Raw genomic sequence first — 24,194 nt, 5'->3', positions numbered from 1 at the left:
ATGCAATCGAATACTACAATGCATTGCATATTCATAGCTTCTTACAAATCTGGAGTTTGACAGCATTTATGTTTCATAAATAGAAAAAAAAAGATTTTTCTCTGCAAAGTTTTTACCACTTTCAGTGTACAGCATAGGAACACCTTTCAAGAGATATTGCTGGACACAAACTCCTGACAAATAGGGCATTTTGGAAGCTTAGGGCTCCTTGAGAATTCAGCTGGCAGTTTGGATCCTTTGTGTTTTGAAGGATGCTTGCAACTGGCTTAACTGTGAACTTCTGGGTCTGCTCAAAACCAAAAGAGAAGTGGACCAGAGATGAAAATGTGGGCAAATATCCACTGGAATGACAAGGCTGTAGCTAGGGGATGCAGAGATGCAGTTGGAATAGCAAAAGCTCAGCTCAAAATGAAACTGCCTATAGAAATGTAAAAAACTCCAAGAAATGGTTGTTTAGGTACATAGAGAGCAAGTGGAATCAGAAGGAAAATATTGGCACACTGTTATATGGGAGAGGTGAATTAGTCACCAGCAATGCAGAAAAGGCAGCAGTTCTTGACACTTCCTTTACATCTGTCTTTACCAACACTGTTGGGCCCCAGGCCTTGGGAGCAGAACTCCAGGTTGATGCAAACACAGACTGACCATCACTGATGGAAGAGTTGCAACTGAACTGTTACAGGAGCTTGGCACTACAAATCAATGGGCCCTGACATTGCCCACCTGAGGGTGTGAGGAGTGCTGGCTGATGTTGTTGCAAGCCTCTTCATAATCTTTGAGAAATTGTGGAGATCAGGGGATATCCCAGAAAACTGGAAGAGAAATAGTGGCAACCCCACCTACAAGAGGGGTGTAAAGAAAGATGTACAGGCTCTTTAGCCTTATTTCAGTCCCTGGGAGAGTTATGGAATGAATCCTCCTGGGGGCTATCACAAGTGAGATGAAGCACATGATTGGGAAAAGCCAGCACAGATTCACCAAGGGCCAGCTGTGCTTAACAAACCTGCAAAAGCAAATTTGATTTTTGTGACAAAGTAACCTGCTTAGTTGATCTGGGGAGGAGGGGCAGCAAGTGGACATTCTCTACCTGGATTTCTCCTAGGCTTTTGATACGGCTTCCCTAGGCGTCCTCCGAGAGGAAAGTGTAATGGTCTGGACTAGTGATCTCTGTAGTGGGTGGGAAACTGGCTGAGAGGCTGCACACAGGGTGGTGGTAAACAGCTCCTTTTCAAAGTGGCAACCTGCCACAACCTGTCTCCCAGGGATCCATACTGGGCCCAACCCTGTTTACAATCTTCCTAAGTGATCTGGACAACAGGATCAAGTGTATCCTGATGAAGTTTGACAAGGATACCAAACTGAGTAGGGAAGTGAACTATTTGGAAGCAGAAGTCACACTGCAGGAAGACCTGGATAGGCTGGGAGGGTGGGCTGACAAGAACCTTATTAAGTTCAACCAAAACAAGTGTCAGGTCTTGCACCTGGGAAACCATTCAGGAGCGCAGCAGAGGCTGGGACCTACCAGTCTGTGGAGCAGCTCTGTGGAAAGGGACCTGGGAGCCTGGGGATGACAAGCTCAGTGTGAGTGGTGCTGCTGTGGCACAGAGAGCCAGCAGGGCACTGGGCTGCACCAACAAGGGCATCTCCACAGGGACACAGAAGTCATTGTCCCACTCAGTGCTTATCAGGCTACACCTGGAACATGGTGCTCGGTTTTGGCTCACACTATGCAAAAAGATGTGGACAGGCTGGAGAGCCACTGCTTTTAATGATAAGTAATTTTTATAATTATAAAATTTTTAATAATAATACTTAATGATAAGTATTTTTATGTTTTTAAATGCTGAAGCTGAGAAATGCTCCTGTTAAGACAGGATGTGACTTCAGGCAAATATTGAAAGCTTTACAACAATTTATGAGAGAATTTGCAGCCACTTGCCTGTGTTTTGTAAAGCACCTGCATTACAGAGCCACTGCCTCTTTGGGGGCACCCTGGCACCCCAGATAAACCCTGGGTGAGATGCTGTTCTATGATCCTGAGCACCAGGAGGTTTGACTGTAGGTGGTATTCGCAAATTCTCCCTTCAGAAGCTGAGGATGATCACAGAGGATTTTTATGCAGTATCTATTTCTAGCAAAGCATATTTAATGAGAAAAAGGATCTGCATATGAAAAATCTACATCTCCAACCTTCTTCTCTCACATTTGTCATCTCCTTTGAGTGTTTGAGAACTTAGAGGTCCTCTGAGGATCCGTGTGAGTGTAGGTATCAGACAGCTTCCAGAAAGCAGCTGCAGAGGGCAGCTCCTGTCTTGATGTTCTTTTGGGTTTTTTTTTTTTAGTCTTTTCATCTTTTCATAATCTGTCTGTTCCCATGCTTAGCGATGCAGTTGTGCAACTCAGAGCTATGAACAACATAGAATTTTTGAAGGAAACAACACTGCCACTCCTTCACCTCAGGACATGCATGTGTGGTAATGGCTGAACTGAGTGAATTTCCTGTGGGCTTTCTGACAGCCTTACCATTAAGTAAACCTTCCTATGCATAAAGTGGATAGCCTGTAACAAGTGTGATTTATAATAATCTCTCATAACTACTTGATAATTTCTACATACATTCCTTCAGAAGGGAAAAGGCAGTGGATGATGTCCATTGCTTCCCCCCAGCAAATCTAGACATCTTGCAAACACAGTGGCATGCCCTTGCTGCTCAAATACAAATCCCATTCTATAAACATTTTTATGGATCTTGGAGTCCTACTGTCCTCAGCAAGGATATAGGTTCACTAAAGAAAAATCACCCTTCTCTATGCTTTCATCTCTATTTAGCATTAGCTTGTTAATGGGAAAAAACCCTTACAATTTGATCATCTCTTGTATATTACAGCTCTAATAAAATCTTTTTGTACTGACTTTGGCTGGACTAGAGTTCATTTTCTTCAGAGTAGTTGGTATGAGGCTGTGTTTTTGATTTGTGCTTGAAACAGCGTGAGTAATTCAGGGATGTTTTCCTTGCTGCTGAGGAGTACTCACACAGAGTCAAGGCCTTTTCTGCTTCTCCCCCCACCTCACCATTGGTGGGGCTGGGGGTACACAAGTTGGGAGCGGGGTGGGGACACAGCTGGGACAGCTGATCCCAAGTGACCCAAGGCATATCCCACAACACATGGTGTCATGCTCAATATACACAGCTGGGGGAAGAAGAAGAAGGAGAAAAGGGGGCACATTTGGAGTGATGGTTTTTGTTTTCCCAAGACCCCATCACTTGAGCCCTGCTCTCTGGGGATGGCTGAACACCTGACTGGCCATAGGAAGCAGGGAATTAATTCCTTGTTTGGCTTTGACTGTGAGTGTGGCTTTTTCTTTAATTATTAATCTCCACCCACAATTTTTCTCACTTTCACACCTCAGATTCTCTCCCCCATGCTGCTGCAAGGGAGGAAGCAACTCTGTGGGGCTGAAGTCCCAACTGGGGTTAAATCACCACAGTTTTTCTTAGTGAAGGGAACTTAAAAGCTACATTAATGTTTTTTAAATGGGTGATCACTGATGTGAATAAAAGTCAGCTGAAGATGGGAGCAAGAACACAGTTTTTCATCTGAAAAGGCATTTCTGCAGGTAATTTCCACTGAAGTCAGCACTGAAGTCCTCTCTGTGCTAAGGAGCAGGGTTTTTAAATCCAAGTGTATTCTGAGAAAGTCCCCACTGATCACAGCACTAGAAATTATGCCATCCATAAAAATCTTTTAAAATCAAATATGGGGATGTAGTGGTCTGCTCAAGAACTAAACTGCAAAGCTACAGTGTAATAAGCAATTTACATTTCATGATAACCTATTTAATTTATCTATCTACTGATTCCATGCTTACATGCCTTCCAATTCATTTTCATACTGCTGATAGGTCACCTAATTTCACACTGGCCTCTCTTCCTTGCAGAGGCTCCATTTTTAAGCATAGCCCACTTAATCCTATGCTTCAAATCCCTCCTGATAACTCTCTGTTTCTATTCTTTTCTAATGCAAACTTCTTGACAAAATAAAACTATTCACAGACATTTCTGCAAACAGGCAATGAAATGTTAAAAACCAGAAACTTTTGTTGGAACCTTTGATCATAGGTAGGATTCAAAATTCACTGAAATTAATGACATTTTTCATTGGCTACTTAATTCTGCTTCATAAGTGTGAATGTAAGAGTATGTATACATTTAAATTCCAGCCTACATACCAGTTGGAGAAGGTCTTTATTGATTTACCAGCCCTTGTGGATCATCTCTAGTATCCACTGATACCAGTGCAATGATATCATGTGTACAATGTCAACAGCAGCTCTAAGAAATCTTTACCTGAAAAACATCTTTCCTAATATATATTTGATAAATTCAACAGCTGGCATTATTTTCACAAGCCAGTCTGCTGTTCATTTCCAGAGTATTACAGTTGTTTTAATAACAGCATATTAAGAGCTCTCTACAAATGGCAAAATATAAAATTCTTGGAGAAGACACAAAGGACAACTACACATGCAATGAATTCATATATATGCTTAGAGAAGTTTTCCAATATAAAAATATTTCCACTAGGGAGGAAAAAAATCCTAAAGGACTACAGCAAGGTGTACTGGCAAAAATAAAGACATTAACGCCTCCTTCCTGAGGAGCTTCTACTGTGTCAGGTAAAGGCCACAGCCCTACTTTCCCCCTAGGCATGATAAAACCAGCTCTACCTGCAAAAGAATGTCCATAAATCTGGTCTCACTGTGTAAATGCATAGCATTGCTTCCCTTCAGATGGTGAGAATTTGAGATTTACAGCCATTCATGTACAGCAGAATGCTATTAGCAGTAGAAGATGAGACCACAGTCTGTTAGAATGGATACACCTGAAGTGAGGGAATATTTCAGCCTTTTGCAAGAAAATGGAGAGTCTATGATTCATGTGGAATTGAGCTCCAGATTATGACACCTGGGTTTGAACATCTGCATGTTTTGACTGTGTGTCAAAGCTGCCATGGAGCTCTGGGGCCCGTTGCTTTAACAAAACCAGCACCCCTGTAGATCCCCTGCCAGGCACGTTCAGCTCTAAGCTGTCATAAAGAATGGAGCGTTTCACAAGTCTTCAGTCATTTTGGCCAACCCACTACAGCTACACTAACACCCACTATGCCTACTATACCCACTACAGCGTGCCCTAAGAACACTTCCAATGGCATAAAGTACCTGTTTGTAGGCAGGGAAAACACTCCCTTAGGACATGCTCAGTGACATTTATGGTACAACTGATTAAAGGCTGGTGTCCACTGAAGTGGACAGCTCTCCAGGATCCAGTGATCCTGAAGTGGAGTAAATGCATCATCCTACAGCTTGTACAAGCAGATTCTTAAGGTAGGTGAACTGTTCTGGTGTTCAGTCCTACATTCAGAGTTTGATTCAGTTGTCCATATACAGGCATGAAATGCTATTTGAGAAGATACATCTCTAAGGCTGATAAATATACACTGGACCTACCTTTCTGAGCAGCAGCTGGAGGCCACATAAGTAACCCAAAGGCATCTAAAATGGCTCCATGTGCTTTTCTTTGTGTGAGCAAATGAACCAACCACTTTTAACAGCCTTAAGAATTCTGCAAGAGCTAATAATATTTTTAAAATAATATGGCTTGATATTAATATTACCACTGCATATGGAAGCTTCAAGAAGTTCAATGTGCTTACAACTTAGAATACTGGCCTTTTGTTACATCAAGACAATTAAGTAAGATCAATCTACTGCATCAGTCTTTTTAAGCAACCTTTCATCTTGTGGTATTCTTCTCTAACAATGGATCTTTTTGCCCAAAAACTGATCTTATAAGGTAAGCCATTTACAAGTCTCTGTTTCCACTTATGATAGTGGTACTAAAAAACACACATGGTTTTGTAGATAAATGTCATATTTAGGTTAATGTATTAGGGTTTTTTTTTTTCATTAAAGCATTCCTTAAAAAAATCTCTAGCCACAATTTGCCCTTTAAATTTTTAAACTGAGTATCAGTACACATCTTTTAGAAGTAAGCTATTCTTTTTGCAAGAATTTTCTCCTTGAAATCATAATTACTATGTGAATACTCCTTGCAAGCAATCTCTCAGTAATTATATTGTACCTTTTAACTAAAGCTAAAATAATTTCAAAATTTTAATGACAGATGTCTCTGAGTTAAATAAATGTTACACCATAATGAATAAAGTCAAAACGAAATACAAACACTAATACTGGTATTTACTGAAATTCAGAAACTAAAGCCAGATGTAGTATCTGCATCAATGGTCAGTTTTGCATCTCCTGCTTCCTAAAGCCTCTGAGAGCTGCAGTCTGTGTAATACATTTGGTTCCTCAGGTAACACCTCAGGTCAGGGACCAGAATCCCTTCATGGTAGATACCACAAAAGACTGAGTAGAAAAACAACTCCGAGCCTAAACAATAAATAGGAGCTATATGCACAAAGTCTGGAGAGGTTGAAGCAAGGATAAGGCTTCTGAGTGAAGCTGTAAAGGATTGTCAAAGAACGAATCAAAGGAAATAGTAACAGGGAAGAGAAGGAAGAAGTACACTTTTCACCTCTGTATGTAGAACTGACTACAAAACAAGATGAAATTGGTTTAGCTAACTAAAGGGTACAGAAGTTCAACTGAGGTCTGCCTGGATAGGGTGACAAATTAGGGACATCAACTTGACGTATTTGAAGTAATAGAGCTCTATATTAGCGATTATATAATAAGAATTTGCTCTGACATTATAGTAATTTTCAGGCCTAGATTCCCAGTCAGAGCTCAAAAAAATCCTTGTATCTTCATAATCTAATATCTAAAACGGCAGCAGGTTTTATCCCTAATAGACTGGCCACTTTCTCCTCCTTTTACAAGCTATGAAAAATGTTATCATTGAAGCTCTCATATTTTTGCCAAGTTTATGAAAAATCAAGCTTTGTATTTCTTTTGTCAAATATTTACATTCCATTAGTTTTAAATAATGTTCTGTATTCTACATATATTGTTTTCAACAAACATGTTCATTACCAAATGAATAAAAGAACTTTGATTTTATGTAGCTCTTTCCTAATATTCTTCAGTTCCATGCTCTGGTGTTTCAGAATCAAGAATGTGTTTGACATCTCTGAAAATAAGGTGCACTCAGATATGTCTTACAATGTCTACCCCAAGGTAATTTTAATTAAGTAAAATTACCCCAAGTCCATAAATATACAATAAAGCAATAGGAATTTACAGTTACTCTCATGCATGATTTTTCCCCTAAAATTTTCTATATATTATGGATTCAAGTGCAGGTCTGTATCTGCATACAAAAACTTGCCTGTCTGGGTTTCCAGTTACAAATACACACAAGCAGATTATTTTTTGATGTAATAATGAAACTCAAAAGGAACAGAGAAATGCCATGACAAAAAGCTATATTTTAAATCTGATTTATATAACAAACATAAGTGAAAAACATTAAGTTATAATTACTCACCTACGATGAGTAAGAAAACTACCACTGACATGTCCTGAGCCATCACATCCTGGTGTTGGACATGACATTCCTTCCGTCTTCACTGACTTCCACGAGAACTGTGAGCCATTCAGGTACCCATCCTTTTGCCTTTTGGCAGCAAGAGGACACCCTGATGCACTGCGATGGGACGCATATTTTCCAGTTATATGACCCTGGCCATCACAGCCAGGAACTGGACATCTGTAGAGCAGACAGATGAGAAAAACTTTATTGTCTTGCCATTATATACCTGGTAGCCTCTACAACAAAGTCAAAATAAACCTGACACGCAAAAGGAAAGAGTAATCCTACACTGCGGTCACAAAAGTAGTCAAGATATGCCGTAGTGGGTAAAATTACAAGCAGAACTTTACAATTGGAAGAAAAAAAAGTTCTCTGATAAATTCTAAGCAGGGTAGCCAGTAAATGCAGTCACAGCTGTTGACATTATGCAACTGTAACAGAAGGACTGAGACATGTATTTGAATTGCAGATGTTTATCACAGTAAATATCACAGGGGAATTGAAATATTTGCTACTGAGCTCTGACCAGCAACAAAATTGTTCATAAAACCCTTACAAGCATAAAATACTACTTAGTATAATCATTGGTACATTTTATTTGTAGGTATGGAACCCAAAGAAGACTTGTCTGAAGTTGTGAAAGTGTCATTTATACACAGTTATGATGTAATCAGAGCACCTCATTAGAAATGCTGAGCTCCTTTAACCACTCTTTGAATAGGGGTCATGATATGAAACTATGTGCTACAGCCCAGGGACCAATGAAGGCAGTTCTGTTTTCATCTGATGGTTGTTCTTACTTGGGAATCTCCCCATACATTTGCTCAGTACACTGCTCTGTATACTCTGTATACTAAAAACCAAATAATCAAGGTTAGAAGGAAAAGTGAGAATCTTCAAAGTGAATTACGGTTTTTTTTTTTTCAATGTGTTGCTACGTAACACACGTCTAAACTAAAGGCCAATTACTTATTTAGTTTGTGAACTAAATATTCCTGCAATTTTCTACTGAGGATCTGGTCCTGAATGGTCCAAGCAGTCATTAATCCACCAAGTTCAGTGGCCACTGATAATCAGAGTGCCTTGCAAGAAGAAACCAAGACCTACAGGTAGGCATTTGTTTCTTCTGCAAACTGCATGAACAATCAGATTGGTTGCAGCAGTCTCATATAAACACTCAATCCTCTATTCCCATAACTACCTTTATTTAGCATGTATAGTTCACCTCTAGTATGCAAACAGAATATTAATTTCCAGATTATTCTTTTGAAAATTAAGAATTTAAAACTATTTCTAAATTACAGATGATTGTATCCTTGGTTAATGCTGTATCCTTTGCTGAAACAATCAGCACAGAAACTAGATTTGCTCATAGAAATCAATGTGGCTGGCTGCCCTTGGATAACTATCACACAGTAACTTTTATGCCTTAAAAAACACTGAAGATATATAAGACCTATAAAACATACAAAGGCCCTTTGACAATATTTGTTCTCACCTAATTGGCTCTTGGTCTTCTTTGTCTTCCTTACTTTGTGCTATCCTGATTCCACTTTTCTTTGCTCGTGGACAGCCTGAAAGACTGTATGAAAAAAACATTTTAGAATGCAATTCCTCATTCTTGGGTACCCTTTACAGGAATACACTTTCTATCCAAGAAACTGGCAAAATAGGCAATCCTGTCCAGTTTGCACAGTCAAAGCTCAGGTGGTTAAATAAGGAGAGTTGCAGCAGCCACACGAGGGGGGATCTGCATGGGTGGGTCTGTGATGTAGGACAGGACTGCCTGTGCTGTGCACACCACACACACAACTCCCCCAGGAGTCAGGGAAGGCAGCTCTTAAACCCTCTGCCTAAAAATTCCTTCAGCTGATTCGGCAGCAGCAGTGGCATCTTTAATAGGAACAGAAGCCAGTGTTTCAGGGCTGAGAGACATTATGTCCCCTATGTTTGAGAGGCATGGAAGAATAGCAAAAACAGGAGTATCTCTTCGTTGGACTGAAGATTTCTCTCAGGACCACATTAGTAACATCAAACCTTCCCAAACATCACATAACAATTCTATAGAATGATTGAATAAAAACATGACAGAGCTCAGAGCTTTCAATGCCTTCCAGAGAAGGGGTTCAAGAGCTCAGAATTCACCCAGACAAAAAGACTTGGTAGAGACAAAAGTTTATGTTACATTTAACTAAAGACTGAGAATTTTGTTTTCAACTACACAAGCACTTTGCATATGAAGAATTCATTATAGAAACCACCTATTAGACTTGACAATGACTTTAACAGATTTTAAAATATTTTTTTTAGGTTGATGATATCTGAGGATACAAGTATGTCTATCAAAACAATCATGTCTGGTCCTCTATTTAAATGTTATTTCCATCTTAACTATGCGCATTCAAAAAGAAATCCACCAGTAAGAACACCTTCAAGTGTTGACGCAAGAGAGAAACAAGTGTAACCAAAGAAAAAATTTCCTAGAGAAATAAACAAAATAGAAGATTAAACTTTTGTTTTCAGCATGAGGAAAGGTACTTGAGTGTTGTATAGTAGGTCCTGTCTTTGCAAAGAAGAGAAGAGTGATAACAAAATAGGAATGGTAACAAAATTTTCAGTTATTTTGTCTTGTCAAAACCAGTGAGGACCGAGGGGAAGAAGCAGAGAAAAAGTTGATGCAATCACAGACAGAATTCTGTGTTAGAAAATGAAGAATAGACAAAACCAGAGTTTACATGCTGCAAAGTTATAAATAAGTCAATTAAAGAAAGAGAGGAATGCTGGCATAGGATATTGGACATAGTACATTATCTAGAAACTTTTAGTGACATGTCATGGCTACATCTATAGTGTTAAATAGAAGGGACCTAGAACTGTTGCTTTGACTCAAGACCAGAAAGTTCACATTTGTACAGCTGAGCTCTCTATCTCTGTAAAGCAGGGCAGCTACACCCATACTGTTGGTGAATAATGATCTGGAACCACACTGAGTCCCATATCATATCTTAGAATTGCTTGTGAGACCTTCAGTGGCCCAAGGTCAGTGCCATACCAGGGGACATGTCAGCATTAATGGAATAGGCATCTGCACTCTGATATGTGGACCTGTGCTCTCATCCCATTTCATTTTCCATTTTAAATGTAACTGGCCATTTTCCTTTTCAAAGCAAACTGCTGTTTATTCCAGCTTCCATAGTGGACACCAAAGTACCACAGCTCTTTGTGTAAAAACTAAATCTGAGAAAGTCTGTGCCAATTAACAACAGTTTTCTTCAAAAATAATAATGTTGTCTGTAAGAAAGAAGTAGGAGGAAGAGAGTCTGGGGGATTCAGAATAAGAGAAAGCTCTGTGGCAAGGGAACTGTTCAGGAACAGGCTGGTTCACTGCCTGACACACAACCTGGTCTGCAGAAAGTGAAGGGAGTGGGCGGGTGTTAAAGATACCCCTCCTTTTTCTCTGAGAGTAGTTGTACTCACTGGGTGAGAATAACCAGAATTTGCATCTGAAAACTAAACAGTTAATAGGAATTCCTCAGAAAGCAGTATTATTTTTAGTAGGTGTACAGATGGGTATGCTTGTAGATGATATTTTCATAACGAAATCTGAACAAAGAATTTCTGCCTTGACTAATGATTTAAAGCTTTCTACATATTAAGTCAATTTAATTATCACCTACTCACTGGTATTTTGGTTCATCATCTCTCTCTAAAAAAACTTTCTAATCTATTTCGATTTATTAGAAAATTCTAAGACCTTTCAGGTCCTCTAAACAGATATTTCCAACAGACAGTTTCTGAGGCTGTCATTATTTCACTTTTCCTCTGACAGTGGATCCATCAAGAAAACATATGTCAAGTCTTTGCTTTAATTTTTTAATTCTGTAACAACCAACGCTATTACAAGACAAGAATATTACTTCATTTTTCTATGACTTTAATTCCTTATATATGAAGACAAAAGACAAATAGAAGAATTCAATAGCAGTGCATGGTGCTATAACTCCTTGCATAAATTGAAGGGCTGTGTAGAACTGCAGAGTTATGGCAGAGTTAAATGTGCCTCACTTATGCCTGCTGTTGAGCAGCCATTTTAAATACCAGTGATAACCTCAGCAGCCATTTAGGAGAGAAGTCTGTCATTCCTTTCCTTCTGAAACTGACAGAGTTGTAACTGATGGTGTCAAATACAAACAAAAATGCTAACTCAGATGCAGGCAGAGCTAAATGCTAATTTTCAGTCTGGGAATTAGAAAGCCCAACAGACAACATGCTGTGGGGTCTTCCATCCTTAACAGCTCCAGATTTAGGCTGCTGGTTTGCTGCCCTTTGAAAGCATTCATTTTGCCAGCCTTCCCACCTCAGAAATGGCCTTGACAGATATCATGATCTGAATAGGGTAAGGCTGGCTCTGTGTAAATGTGACAGGTCTCCTGAGGACATCTGTGGATTTAAGCAAAGAAAATGTTACTTCACTGACTACATGTCAGTGCTTCTGTGCCTGCAGGCAGCCAAAGACATGGGGTTGCCAGAGGCCTTTTTGGAAGAGAAATTAAGGAGTTATGTGGCCAATATAGGCATGGTGGCATTTCAAAAGGCTGCATGTGTTAAATCCCAATGGACCTAGCAAATTCCAGATATGTTTGTTTTTGTAGAACAACTTTTTATATCTTTATATGTACTTGATTATGCTACACAATCAAATGAAAACTTGGTCCAGCAGTCATCTGCAAAAATACAAGAATGTAAGAATTTCCAGACAAAAGCAGGTAACACCATTCAGCTCATGGTCCAGTCCTTTAGTGGCCAGGAGACAACATACAAGGAAAAGGTTTAAAAAATGAATCAACATTCAGTGATTCTCCCCTACCAACCTTGCCAGCTTTTAGGTTTCTTGTTAGTAACACTTTTCTTCTGCATCTTCATTCTCCCACCTGCTTCTGGTTAAATAGATGATCAAACACATAAATAGCTTCCCTGAAGTTAGGGTAGAGTTATAACAGGCATAATGCTGGTAGGATGGTAGCTGATAAATTTACATATAGTGAAATGTAGTTCTAAATTTAGCCTTAAATTTCTCTGAAAGCATGATCAAATCTGCATCATGTAAGTGTTTTTTAAATACTTATATCTTCTCCTTTATAATGTTATTTTTACTTTTGATGTTTAATACTGCATTACAGAAATTGATATTGTGATCTTTCATTTTCACAGCATGTAAAATAGGGCATGCTCCCACTCTATTATTTTTTATGTTTTGACTTTGAACCCTGTGCTGCTTTTGGTGGGAAAACATTTAAACTGGGAACTTGTGCAGTGACTGTCTATAGCCAATTGTAAAACTACAGGGACTTGGTGAAGAAAGCAAATATCCAGACTCAACAGTACTAGTCTTTGTAGGAGTAAAGAGTCTTTACTAGCACAAGAGAGATAGACAACACTATTATTCACTATTATTCTTTGATTAAACAGTGGATAGATGTTTACAAATATGGCAGAGCCCTCCTCTACTGATTTAGTTCTTAAATAACCACAGGGGAATTGCTAATTGCACAGCATTTACACCATTACCTCTACAGTGTAATTGATCAATATCCTAATTAGTGAATGAGAAGCATTCTTTGACCCTTGGTGAAGTTATAGTGAAGTCAGCTTTCATCCATAAATTTCTTTTTCCATTCTTCTGGCTTGATGTAGTAAAAAGTGTTGCAATTTAAGAACAAGCCAAACTTATTTCTGAAATGTACTAACAAGGCTGGTGCATATTAGATGAAAGAGGTACTTTTCCCCTCTGATAAAAGCTGATAAGGCTTCATCTAGAAGAGGCGGTAAAGAACAGGATCCAATTTTGCATTTCAAGGAATGTGGAGTGAGTCTGGAAGAGACTGATACAAACATTCAGGAAACACAATTTGTGAGAAAAAGATGCAGGACTAGGATTTCAGTCCAAACTGTGAAGAGTTAAGTTGTTCTGAAATGTAAAGCAACAGAAACATGAATGTTGAATTGCTTCCTCCGGCTACTAGAGAAGACAGAGAAACTGAATTTATTTTGTATAAAGATTTTGCTAGATACAAGCAAAAATATTCCTACCTATTGGGGTAGTGAGTCATCCTGAAGCTGAGAAATGTTATTCATTAGTGGTTAATATGAGTTAGACCAACGTGTATCTGTGCAGCGCTCAATCCTACTTCAGTATTCAGAGTGAAGTTAGGTCAGTTGAGGCACCTTCTAGCCCTGCAGTTATATGATTTAAATAACAAAACCTTGTCTTTACATACCTTCGATGAGAAGCATAATTTCCAGTTATATGCCCAGAGCCATCGCACCCAGGAGTGGGACACCTAGAATAACAATGGAAGAGACACCCAGCAGTTACTGACAGGAAAGATATAACTGCCCATTTAAAAATATTAATTGGCTTATCCTTGTTTCCTCAGGTGCCAGCCTTTGGGACCCCTACCCAGTGCTAAACCTGAGCTTAATTCTACACCAGGGACAAGCCAAGTTTTTCATTCATAAAATGCTTTTGTTTGCTACTCCTCAGTTGCCCACTCCAATGCTTCCTGGCCATCTCAAGTACTGGCAGATTAGTGATTTCCCAGCAATCCAATATCCCTACGTCACCAGGAATGAGTAGGGTTGACAGCAAATGCACTATCCCCGAGGTGTATGCTTAGGTAGTGGCTAACGTTGCAGTGAGTAATTTTCTTTTCCACTGGAGCTATTGTTCTAATCCCACTGCACAGTGTCATGAGGTCGCACCATGGTCGCACCACCCCTTCACCTCTCCATGAAGCAAAGGAAATGCCTAAGACAGGGAAGTAAGGCTGGCCTCTTGCAGAGAGATGGTAACCCACCCAAACAGTGCCAAACACCAAGCTACAGCACCAGACAGAAGTGGTACAGCCCTCAGTGGAATTTCTAATAGTTGAATGACATTACAGCCATCAAAGAAAATGGATGGATTTTTCTACATTGCAAAGATGATTGCGATCATCACAGAAAAAGCTACATTATAATGCTAAGTAAAATCATTAGCTGGTATTTGAACTGCCATACTAAATCACAGAAAAGACAAAGAATTAATTTATATGCATTTTACTGAACAGATAAATGCTACATGAATTCCAAAAAGTCACTTTTCTTGAGCCTGAGTTTTGAATTTTAGCCATGCTATTTAAAGTGGTATTTGGAGAAAGCATTCAAATTCAAAAAAGCTTGCTCACAAATTCAGATGTTGTATTCTAAAACATCAGATTTCCATAACATTGAATTTTTCCACTATTTGAATCAGGACTTCATGCAGACTTTGGCTTCCACCCTTTATTTAACATGGGCTTTACTCAATGTTGGTCCATACTGGTAAGCTTTTGTTTCTCAAAGTTTCTGCAGACACTTGAACTTTTTTTTAACATCAGTAATTAGGCAACCCAGAGGTCAGTGCTATGGAGTTGTCACGTTATGTTAAGCTGAATTTCAGCTCCTTTAAGCTAGTAAGCATTACCTACTTCTGAAGGAGCTCAGCAGGGCCAAACTTCAACCATGATTATTGCTACCTTGAAAGACATAAATTAAACTGGAATGTATTCAATGAAGTTTCCATATAATCTTCATCCAGACCAGTTCAGTTATTCTACAGAAAACATCAAAATATGGTAGCAACTCTCAGATGTGAGCTGGTAAAACTTATGGGGTTCCCTACAACACTGAAGTTTCTCTTCTCCATCCCAAACAGGCTGTGCACTTTGGACAAGAAATCTAAATAACATACTTAGTGACACTTCTCCTTCTCTCTTGCTTTGTCTTTGCACAGGACCAAATATGGTCCTGTGATCTTGCATGAAAGGTGTTTTAGCATGTCTCTTAAGGACCAACACACAGGTTGACACCACACATCAATCTTTCTGCTTATAGAAAGATAAAATCCATAATTTCTGCGTAGATCCTTCTGATACCAATTAGGTAAAACTACAATCCTTGATAACGAAGTAATAATTCAGTCTGTATGCCTCTTACCCTTTATTTGTTGTTGTGGCTGCACATGGCTAGGATAAAATTGGGCTATTTCTTTAAAAGTAAGTGGTAAGGGCACCAAATATGAATGCTCTTATAATTTAAATATATCTATATATGTTATCTTTATTTATTTTTAGACAAATATTTTGAGATCTACAGAGAGTCAACTCCTGCTTCGTGTGTTTTGGGGTTTTTTCATGCTAGGTAGCTTCAGTGGTTTCCAATGCCTATTTCCATCAAGACTAGCTGCATCACTGAAGCCTGACTAAAGCCTCTAAGATGCTGAATCGTAAGACATGGTGATAAGAATTAATTAAAGGAATTGACTACGTTTTGGCTCTATGTGTTCATGGCATTTAAATTAATAAAGGAGAACTCAGAGCTGTGGGACTATTCCTCTGCAGTCTGGGGTACTACAAGGATTTCTTTATGAGCCCATGATTTAAAGTCACCATTTTCCTCTCCAGACTTTCTATCTTTTTGAGGATAAGCTATTAGCAAAAGTGAACAATGTTTTTTTCTCATCTTTTCTAAGACTTTCTGTTACAGGCAACACAATTAATTGTGTCTTAACAAAAAGGACCAGTATATCCAATCCATCAGTCTTAAAAGAAGACCATTGCACCTCAACCATTTGGACAGTTTCACGCAATTTGAAAGCTAGCTTATTTCTGTGTCATTTAAAAAAAAAATAAGCAACAGAAGCTAAAGAAGAAGTCATCCTGCTGTAAATTGAATTGCGTATCTTCAAAAATGGCTTTTCACAGTTCATATCAGTTTAAAAATGTACTTTTGATTAAACCAGATCTTTATGTTGGCAAAGATTTCAGAATGACCTTTCAAATTTTGATTTTGACACTATAATATTTGTTTTCAAATCTCATAAATTTATATTTACCTTCATGTAACAGATGAAATGAGAGTTTAGTGCAGTTGGTAAGAACACTTTAAAACTCTGGAACATTTATACTTCTGCTGTTTCCATTCTATGGGAAATGCTCTTAACAGTGTGACACATAGGATTCAGACATGCAGCAGTCTGTTACAACTATGAAGCTATTACAATATTTACTTTCTATCCTAAACAGATTAGATAAGGAGACAACCCCAAGTTCTTGTGCTATTGGAATTGGGAGCCTGTATTTTCCAAATGTCTCAGCATATGTAGGAGTGGCATATACCTTACTACTTTGCTATCCTATGCATATATGACTTAATCATATGTACAAACAACAATGCCAGAAAAATGTATGCACTGCTTGCAAGAGGCAGCTGATGTGAAACTCTTTGAAAATTACTATCAGAGTATGTGGCAAAAGAGAGCTGCAGTTTTCCATGCTTACTTAAAGCAAATGTGATTTGGCAGGATCAGAAACTCATTTGTAGAATTTACATAATAGCTTATTGTAGCACAGGAAATACTTCAGTACTGTAACGAGGGAGGTGACAAAAGGAACTGACTGTGAAGAGTGGCGTTCAGGACATAGAATACTAGCACTTGACTACAAATTCAGGGCATCCAGAAAAAGAAAGGTTTTGTCAGGGAAGGGGAATGCAGTGCCTTGATGTCTCATTCATTTCACAGATCATTCCATAGAAGCATTTTTGGGAAAATAAGCAGAAGCAGGAAGTAGAGCAGGCAGCAGAACAGCAACAGCTGTGACAGCTGGATTCAGTATTTGGCTTAGATTCAATAGCAGGAGAAAAAAGGGTGAGAGGTAAATTGAGAAGAATACACTTAAGCCCTGCTACTAATTCTTCACTGTGCAAACATTGAAGGTGTGCAGCAATTAAAACAAACTTCTGTCAGCTTGAAGAACTCAGGAAGGTTCCTGGGACGGGGGAGGAAATGGATGCAATGCCCAGATGAGCTCTGTGAGGGTTTTTCCAGATGCCAGTGGTTAAAAGTCTTGTTGAAACCTCAGCTCACAAGACGCCCCAGCTCTCACCAGCATAGGGCACTACAAATAAGATCCATAATTAAACCTGTATTTGTAGGCTTTTATCTAGGCCTACAGGAGGAAGATAAGCTTCCATGTAGTGTACATACTTAGATTTACAGCCTCACTAGCATGACAGTGAATAGGATTTTACAGAAAGTGTCAAGACAAAACTGCAATAGTTTCCTCCTCATTACTGTGTATTACTTTGGTTGATTTACTTTTTCAAATTCTTTTAAAACATAAATTAGATCCAAAACATAGAGATAAAACAAAGACATAAAAAAGTACTTCAACATTTTTATTTTTGTGCTGAGGGTATCAGCTCCCATGGAAAAGAATAAGCCATCCATTTCTCTCACACTGGCCAATTGCAATGAGTTCCTACAAAATACCTTCCATCACCCATCATCAGTAAGCTGATGAATCAGCACAAAAGACTGATGTTACCTTTACTGTTTAGTTTACAACATTTATAGCCTACTACATTGCACATCCAATCTTCCCTTGTGAACACATGTATCAATAATACAGTCTATCAGAGAGAATATCCTATAAATCACTAATTAACTATTTAAAGCAGATGCAGCTAGCAAAAGAAAAATCACATAGAACAGGGGAATAAATCAGGAAACTGTGCAAAAATTCAGAATGGTCCTCCATAATGTTCCACACTGCAAAAGAACTGGGATTAATAGAAAATTATGACTTTCCCATAGTTTTATTTTGACCACGCTGTCAATCTCTATAGTAGAGGTGTGATTTTTCTATTGAAGATTCAGAAATGGCTAGAAAAATATAATTGTTTCCTGTGGGATTTTTTTCATAACAGAATGTAGAATGTTTTATTGTCTGGTGGTTTCCATCTACTTGAGATTCTGTTTTGTTTCACTGAATCACCAGGAATGGAATTCTTAGGTTGGGAAGCTGGCAGACAGACACAATAATACTTGCATTTTTGGTTTTTGCCTGAAGATCTGAGAGTATTTTAAAAACATTATTGGATAAAATCTCACAATGGTGCTATGGAAAAGGGAAGGATCTGGCAGAGGAAAATTGGACAATAACGAGTCTAAATTACTTTACACAGAACTGGAAAATATACTAGAAGTACAGATTTTTATTCACTGCTCTGTTTGCAGCTAAAAAGCTGTATGTCTTCTGAAACTACATACAGATTCATAACAAATTACTGTGGTTTGGTGCTTTTAATTTTTTTTTCTAGTGAAGTAGTCCCAAAACAAAAGGTTACAAAAGTAAAATTGTAAAGAAATTGTGCTTGCAGTTCCCTGAATGAGAAAAGAGGAAAAAAGGAGAGGGCAAGAAAGGGAAGGGATGAAAAGAAGCCCTGTCAAATTAAAAACTGGATTTTCTGTAGAGCATAGTAGGTTTATAGAGTGTCTATTCCTCTGTGAATTTGAGGGCTTGTCAGAAACTACAGGTTTGTAGCTCTTGACAAACAAGTCCTCTTTTTCAACTAGCTAAGAAGCCAAAAGAGAGAACAAACTTTTCTCCAGTTCCTTCCTATGCCAGCCACCACTAACCTGCAGGGAGCATTCCTGGGTGAGAAACAAGATCATGAGAAGAGCTGTGTGGTCCTCAGTGCAGACTTTTGGCCACAGGTGTGTCAGTGAGAGTCAGTGCTGTGGCTATTGCTATAAAAACACCGCTTCAGCAAGGATTGGACAGACAGCAGCAACTCATTTTGTCTTTACTCTTCTGAGGAGTCAGAGCAATGCCTCCAGCTATTACTGTTCTAGCCAGCTCTGTGAAAGCAATCTGGATATGTAAATTGTAAAAATCTTATTTTCAGTCCCAGGTATTTTGGTAGATTGTCAAGTTCTAATGAAGTATGTGAAGTGGGAATGCTGCTGATTCTTTTCCTCATGATGACATAGAAAAGTGGCTGTCTGTTCTAACTCCAGTAGGAACACAGATATTTTCCATAGGATTTGATTTTTGAATTCCAGTGATGATACTTTATTTTGCTGTTGAGACCAAAACTCTCTAGCTAAACAATCTATCTATGAATTTGCAATGAAAAACAGTTTTGATAGGATGGATTTATTTCCCCTTAATTTTCCTCATAGAGGTGCTATATTTACATACTTCTTCACTCCTTCCCTTTTCTTTTCTGGTGCCTTTCACCCTGCTTTCAATCTGCTATCCTTTTCCAAGAATCTCTATTTGCTTTTGCTCCATAGTTTGCTTTCCATCCATTTTCCTCTCCAGCACTTCTGTGCTGCATTCTACTCCCTGATTTTCCAAATAAATTTCTCCTTGTCTCTTCTTGTCTCTTTAACATTTTCTCTTTCTCCTTTTGCTTCCTTTTTTCTCTGTTCCCTTTGGCTGATGCCTTCAATCTCTGTTCCTCCCTCATCCTTCTTCCTTTTATGATCTCTAATAACCTTGAAGTTGATGTTTCTTTCTTCTTTTCTCCTTCCTCTTTGTTGTTTTTTCCCATTATCTTTTCTTTCATCACCCTTGTTGTCCTCCTGCTATTTTCTCCCAGCTGATTTTATCATTCTTGCTGTCTGCATTGCTTGTGGTCCTCTCACATTGCTGAAATGACTGGGCACACATTCTGCCCTTGTGTCAGAGGAGAAAGTGCTGTGTGTGAAACCTTAATACAGAATTTATCGGCTGTCGAGACTCAATGAGTAATTTTAAATATCTTGCCCTCTTTTATTTTTATTGAGGTCCTTGTGAGCTTTATCACTTGCTTCAAAAGGAGCAGAACCAGGGTAACACTAGGCACTTCTGGAAATTGCATTCAGAGCTCATTTGAGCTCATTTGAATTGGTTCAAGAGGAAATATAAACTCTATGGGACAGTCATGCACATAACGAATATTTCAGGAGATTTTACATCTCTGGTTCCATGTTCAAGGCTAAACTTATGTTCCAATCCTCACAAATGTACCTAAAATGACTGTGCAAAGTCAGACCTCCATAAATATCAAAGTTTCATAAGGACGCATTGTAATAAAAAAAAAGGTTAAATTTAGATTCATATCTTAATGATTTCCTTCTATTTGTTCTAGCTAGAAGGACCATTTAAGCACAGAAATTTAGTTTTAGGAAAAGTGCTAAATATCACTTTTCCACATGTAATATACTGCTAGCATTTCTCACTTAACAGAATGCTACTGATATGACTGGTCTCACTGGAGCTAACAGGGAAATTTAAATGCCAGATCCACAGCAGATATAAAGGAAGAGCATTTCAGGAAATGACAAGAGCCAGCAAAACAAAAAAAAAAAAAAAGTGTGGAAGGGCAAATGGGTGAATTAAAAAAAAATTTTTTTTTTTCATCTCGTCAGGGTTTTTTTGGCACTGGATCCAATGCCAGTTCCAGTGGGTGTGGGCAGGAGAGCAGGGAGATCCAGACAAGGATCCCTCCTGGTGGGGCATTACTGAGCCCTCTCAGAAGACACTGGGAGAAGTACAGATTGGAAGACTGGAAAGAAGTGCAGAATGGAAAGACTTGTTATTGCCACTTTCACCATACAGTGTTTCTATCCATGAAGGAACAATGCCAGGCCTATGGAGCTAGTCCAGGCATGAGACTAAAATAACTTTGGCTCAGAGGCTTCATGGAGTAACTTCAGTCTCTTTTATCTCTGCAGAGAGATTGTTCTGTCTCTTTCTCTTTGCCTCTAGAAATCCCCAGCAACTGAATGGTTCTGAACTGGGGCGTGCTGACTGCATACTCCTCTCCTCAGGTACAATTTATTAATTCCCTGATTTTCTGCATATGCTACCTTTTCTGTCCTTACCTGATGCTATCATCTGTACTGCATTCCTGCATTTTTTGAACCATGTGGGGGTGAGAAAGAACATGATATTTTTTTTAATTACAATGAAATCCATTTTCCTGTAAGCAGCCTAAAATGCATCATGCTGGCACATAAAATATTGCCGTGCACTCCAATGCACAGATACACACAATGAGTTTAAATTAATTATATTGCTTTAGAAAAAAATATTCCTGTGCCTTCCATTATCACCCCTGCATGCTGCCTCTTTTGCTACCAGTCAGGACTTCCCAGCTTCCCAGCAGCAAGTGCCATGACATGCTGCCTGCTGTTCTCACATCTAGCATCAGCACATAGCCCCTCAACATGCCAGTTGCCAAAGGCAGGGTATGTGCCTAATGTGAAATAGCTTCTGTGCACTACCCAGGGGGTGCTCTGTGCTCAGAAGCTGCCAGGGGGAAGCTGTGAATCAGTTCTCCCCCTGGGCACCTTGCCCACGCTTTCCCTCCTGCCAGCACTGCCTGCCTTGGAGGCAGCACCAGGCAGCTGCAGATCCCCTCCCTGCAGCAGAGAGCACTTCCTGGCACCAGGGATGAATCAGTTCCAACATATGCAAATTCAAATGTTCATTTCCAAACAGCTCAGCATTTGGAAAAAAAGCTTCATTTGTATGTGAAGGAATAACATAAAATGATGGAGGCACAGAGAAAATGCAGGAGAAGACAGCCTTAAGAGAACATACCCTACAACTAGGAACAAAGCCATGCAGATTCTCTTGTCTCCTAATAGCATTGCTGTAAGCTTGTGCTCAAAAAAAAAAAAAAACCAAACAAAAAACACAAATAAAACCTAATCAAAACCCCACATGGGCTTTTTTAAAACCCACATGAGCTTTTTTCAGTAAATTTATGTGGACACATTTGTCTCTGAAGAACAATGTCCTATTCCTGGTTGGTCTACTAATATGGGAACCACTAAGCCTCCAAGAATATCTGCCACTCCGTCACTGCACAGCAAGATTGGTCCAGGTTTGCAGAATACTCAGTGACGTGATCTCTATAGCTCCCTGCATGTGACAATGGGTCCAAGTGAAGCACTTGAAGGCAGTAACACAGGTATAACATTTGGTATTCTTCACTTGAAAAGGTGTCTTTAAAAGCTCGTATAACCAGCCTTAACTTTTCTGTTTATGATGAAATTCGGAGTTTTAGCTCAAAATTAAATTAAAATTAGGCTGGATGTTGAGTAATTTGAAAATTTACTCTTTAAACTAGGTAATTTTTGCCTGATAAGAAATATACATTATAGTCAGTAACCTGCTGGTTATCTTGAACACCTTAAAATTATAAATGGAGTAATTCTTAATTTTCATCTCTATGCTCCTGCCTCTCCCATGCTCTGCTTTTTTGTGCTTTGTATATCTTGTCCTAGGTGAAGCAATTAACAAAGGGTGTGATGGGTGCCGCAGTATGACCTTGAAGCTGTCACTTTCTGTGAGTTTCCTGGAGGTTTGGAATGACTTCAAAATCTATGAATCTGGAATACTCAAAAAGGTTAGCATCACAGCAAGGAATGCTGAGACAAGCTATCAGATTAGGATTGCTACAAGCAGAAGAAAAAAAGTTACCAAATTTCGTGTAGTCTGTGGCCTTAACAATCCACTGAAGCTGTTGGTGGGAGATTGGGCACAAGCCAACATTAGCCATTCCTTAGCTATTCTATTTATCTGTTTCTTGTTCAACTTGTGCATGCAGCAAAAACAAAGAGAAGGATTCTACAAGATCACAGGAAAGAAGAGAGTTGGATCAAATGTATGGGGGAGAAAAAAGGCTGAGTGGGAAGGATGGAAAGACAAAGAGCATGGAGAAATTGCAATTTATATGTCCTTCTTCAAAATGGTGTATCTAATACAAGCATGAAAGACCAAGCTTACAAAATACTTCTAGACCTATATAATAAAGAAAGAAGCAAGAGTCCTGCCTCTAATGTGAGTTCTCTCAGCCTAGTATTACGGCAAAGCCACAAATCAGTAGGATTGTAAACATCTGTGAGTTCTCTGGGAAATATATCCTGGGCAGCATGAGAGCTAAGATGTTTGCAAAAAAACCCCAAGCCCATTAAAATAATCCAAGTGACTAAAAATGTAATGGGCTGGGATCTTCTTCACTATTAAAAGCTTTCTCCTTACACTCCTGTTTCCAAAGAGCAATTAAAAAGATGATTTTCAGTGCACATTCAGAAAGGTAAGGTAAAAATAATAGTTTGGTGTAAAATCTTTAGGTGACTAATTGCGTCTTAAGGTTGAGAGTTGTTTAGCTTTCCATGCAGCCACTGCACTGTGCTCATTAGAAACCTTGAGAAGTGCTATTGTAGCATGAAGTTCTTTACACTAGATGGACTTTTACATGTTTTCTGCATGTCTGTGTTTCTGTCTGGAAACATCTATCATCTGGTGACAGGGACAGGCTAACACTTGGAGAAAGGGAGCAAACTCAAGAGTTTTGCTTTCCCAGACAGATAAAGCAGAGATACTACTTTCTGTTTTGGACTGAAGCATCTACAGCAAGTGAGCAAAATACTTCAGTTTTCATTCCATGAAAACAAGCAGCTTTTCCCCTCCAGGCCTAAAAACATTTGTCAGAAGCCTAAGTGAAGAAATATGAAAGTACTGAGTGTGAATTATATCAGACTGTGAGAGGCAGTCTGGCCTCATAAGAAGGCTAATGAACAGTGCAGTTAAGAGAAATCCAGTTTTGCTACTGATGTTCTGTGTGACTTTATACTGACTCTTGAAACCCTCTTGGACTTGCTCTAATTTTTCATGTGGCTTACTCAGGACTCATGCTCCACACTGAGTGCTAACTTCCCTGAGACATCCAGTAAGCATGTTTAATTCATACTGAAGGGAAAAATCCCTAGTGAGAG

The 24,194-nt window shown here is 38.9% G+C and overlaps 1 protein-coding gene across 18 annotated transcripts in view; it reads right to left on the bottom strand.

Annotated features, from left to right (window-relative positions):
- The window catches only part of MYT1L (myelin transcription factor 1 like), a 310,285-nt gene that overhangs the window by 19,540 nt on the left and 266,551 nt on the right, over positions 1 to 24,194 (bottom strand). For all 18 annotated transcript variants that reach the window (XM_059467593.1, XM_059467592.1, XM_059467598.1 and 15 more), the window contains 3 exons: positions 13,834 to 13,896; positions 9,054 to 9,137; positions 7,511 to 7,732 (listed from right to left, as the gene is read on the bottom strand). In XM_059467593.1, coding sequence (XP_059323576.1) covers positions 7,511 to 7,732; positions 9,054 to 9,137; positions 13,834 to 13,896 — 369 coding nt within the window. The remainder of the gene's footprint in view (positions 1 to 7,510; positions 7,733 to 9,053; positions 9,138 to 13,833; positions 13,897 to 24,194) is intronic.

This window comes from Ammospiza nelsoni, chromosome 3 (assembly GCF_027579445.1).
Source record: "Ammospiza nelsoni isolate bAmmNel1 chromosome 3, bAmmNel1.pri, whole genome shotgun sequence".
NCBI lineage: Eukaryota > Metazoa > Chordata > Aves > Passeriformes > Passerellidae > Ammospiza > Ammospiza nelsoni.
This window is presented reverse-complemented; position numbering and strand designations above follow the sequence as displayed.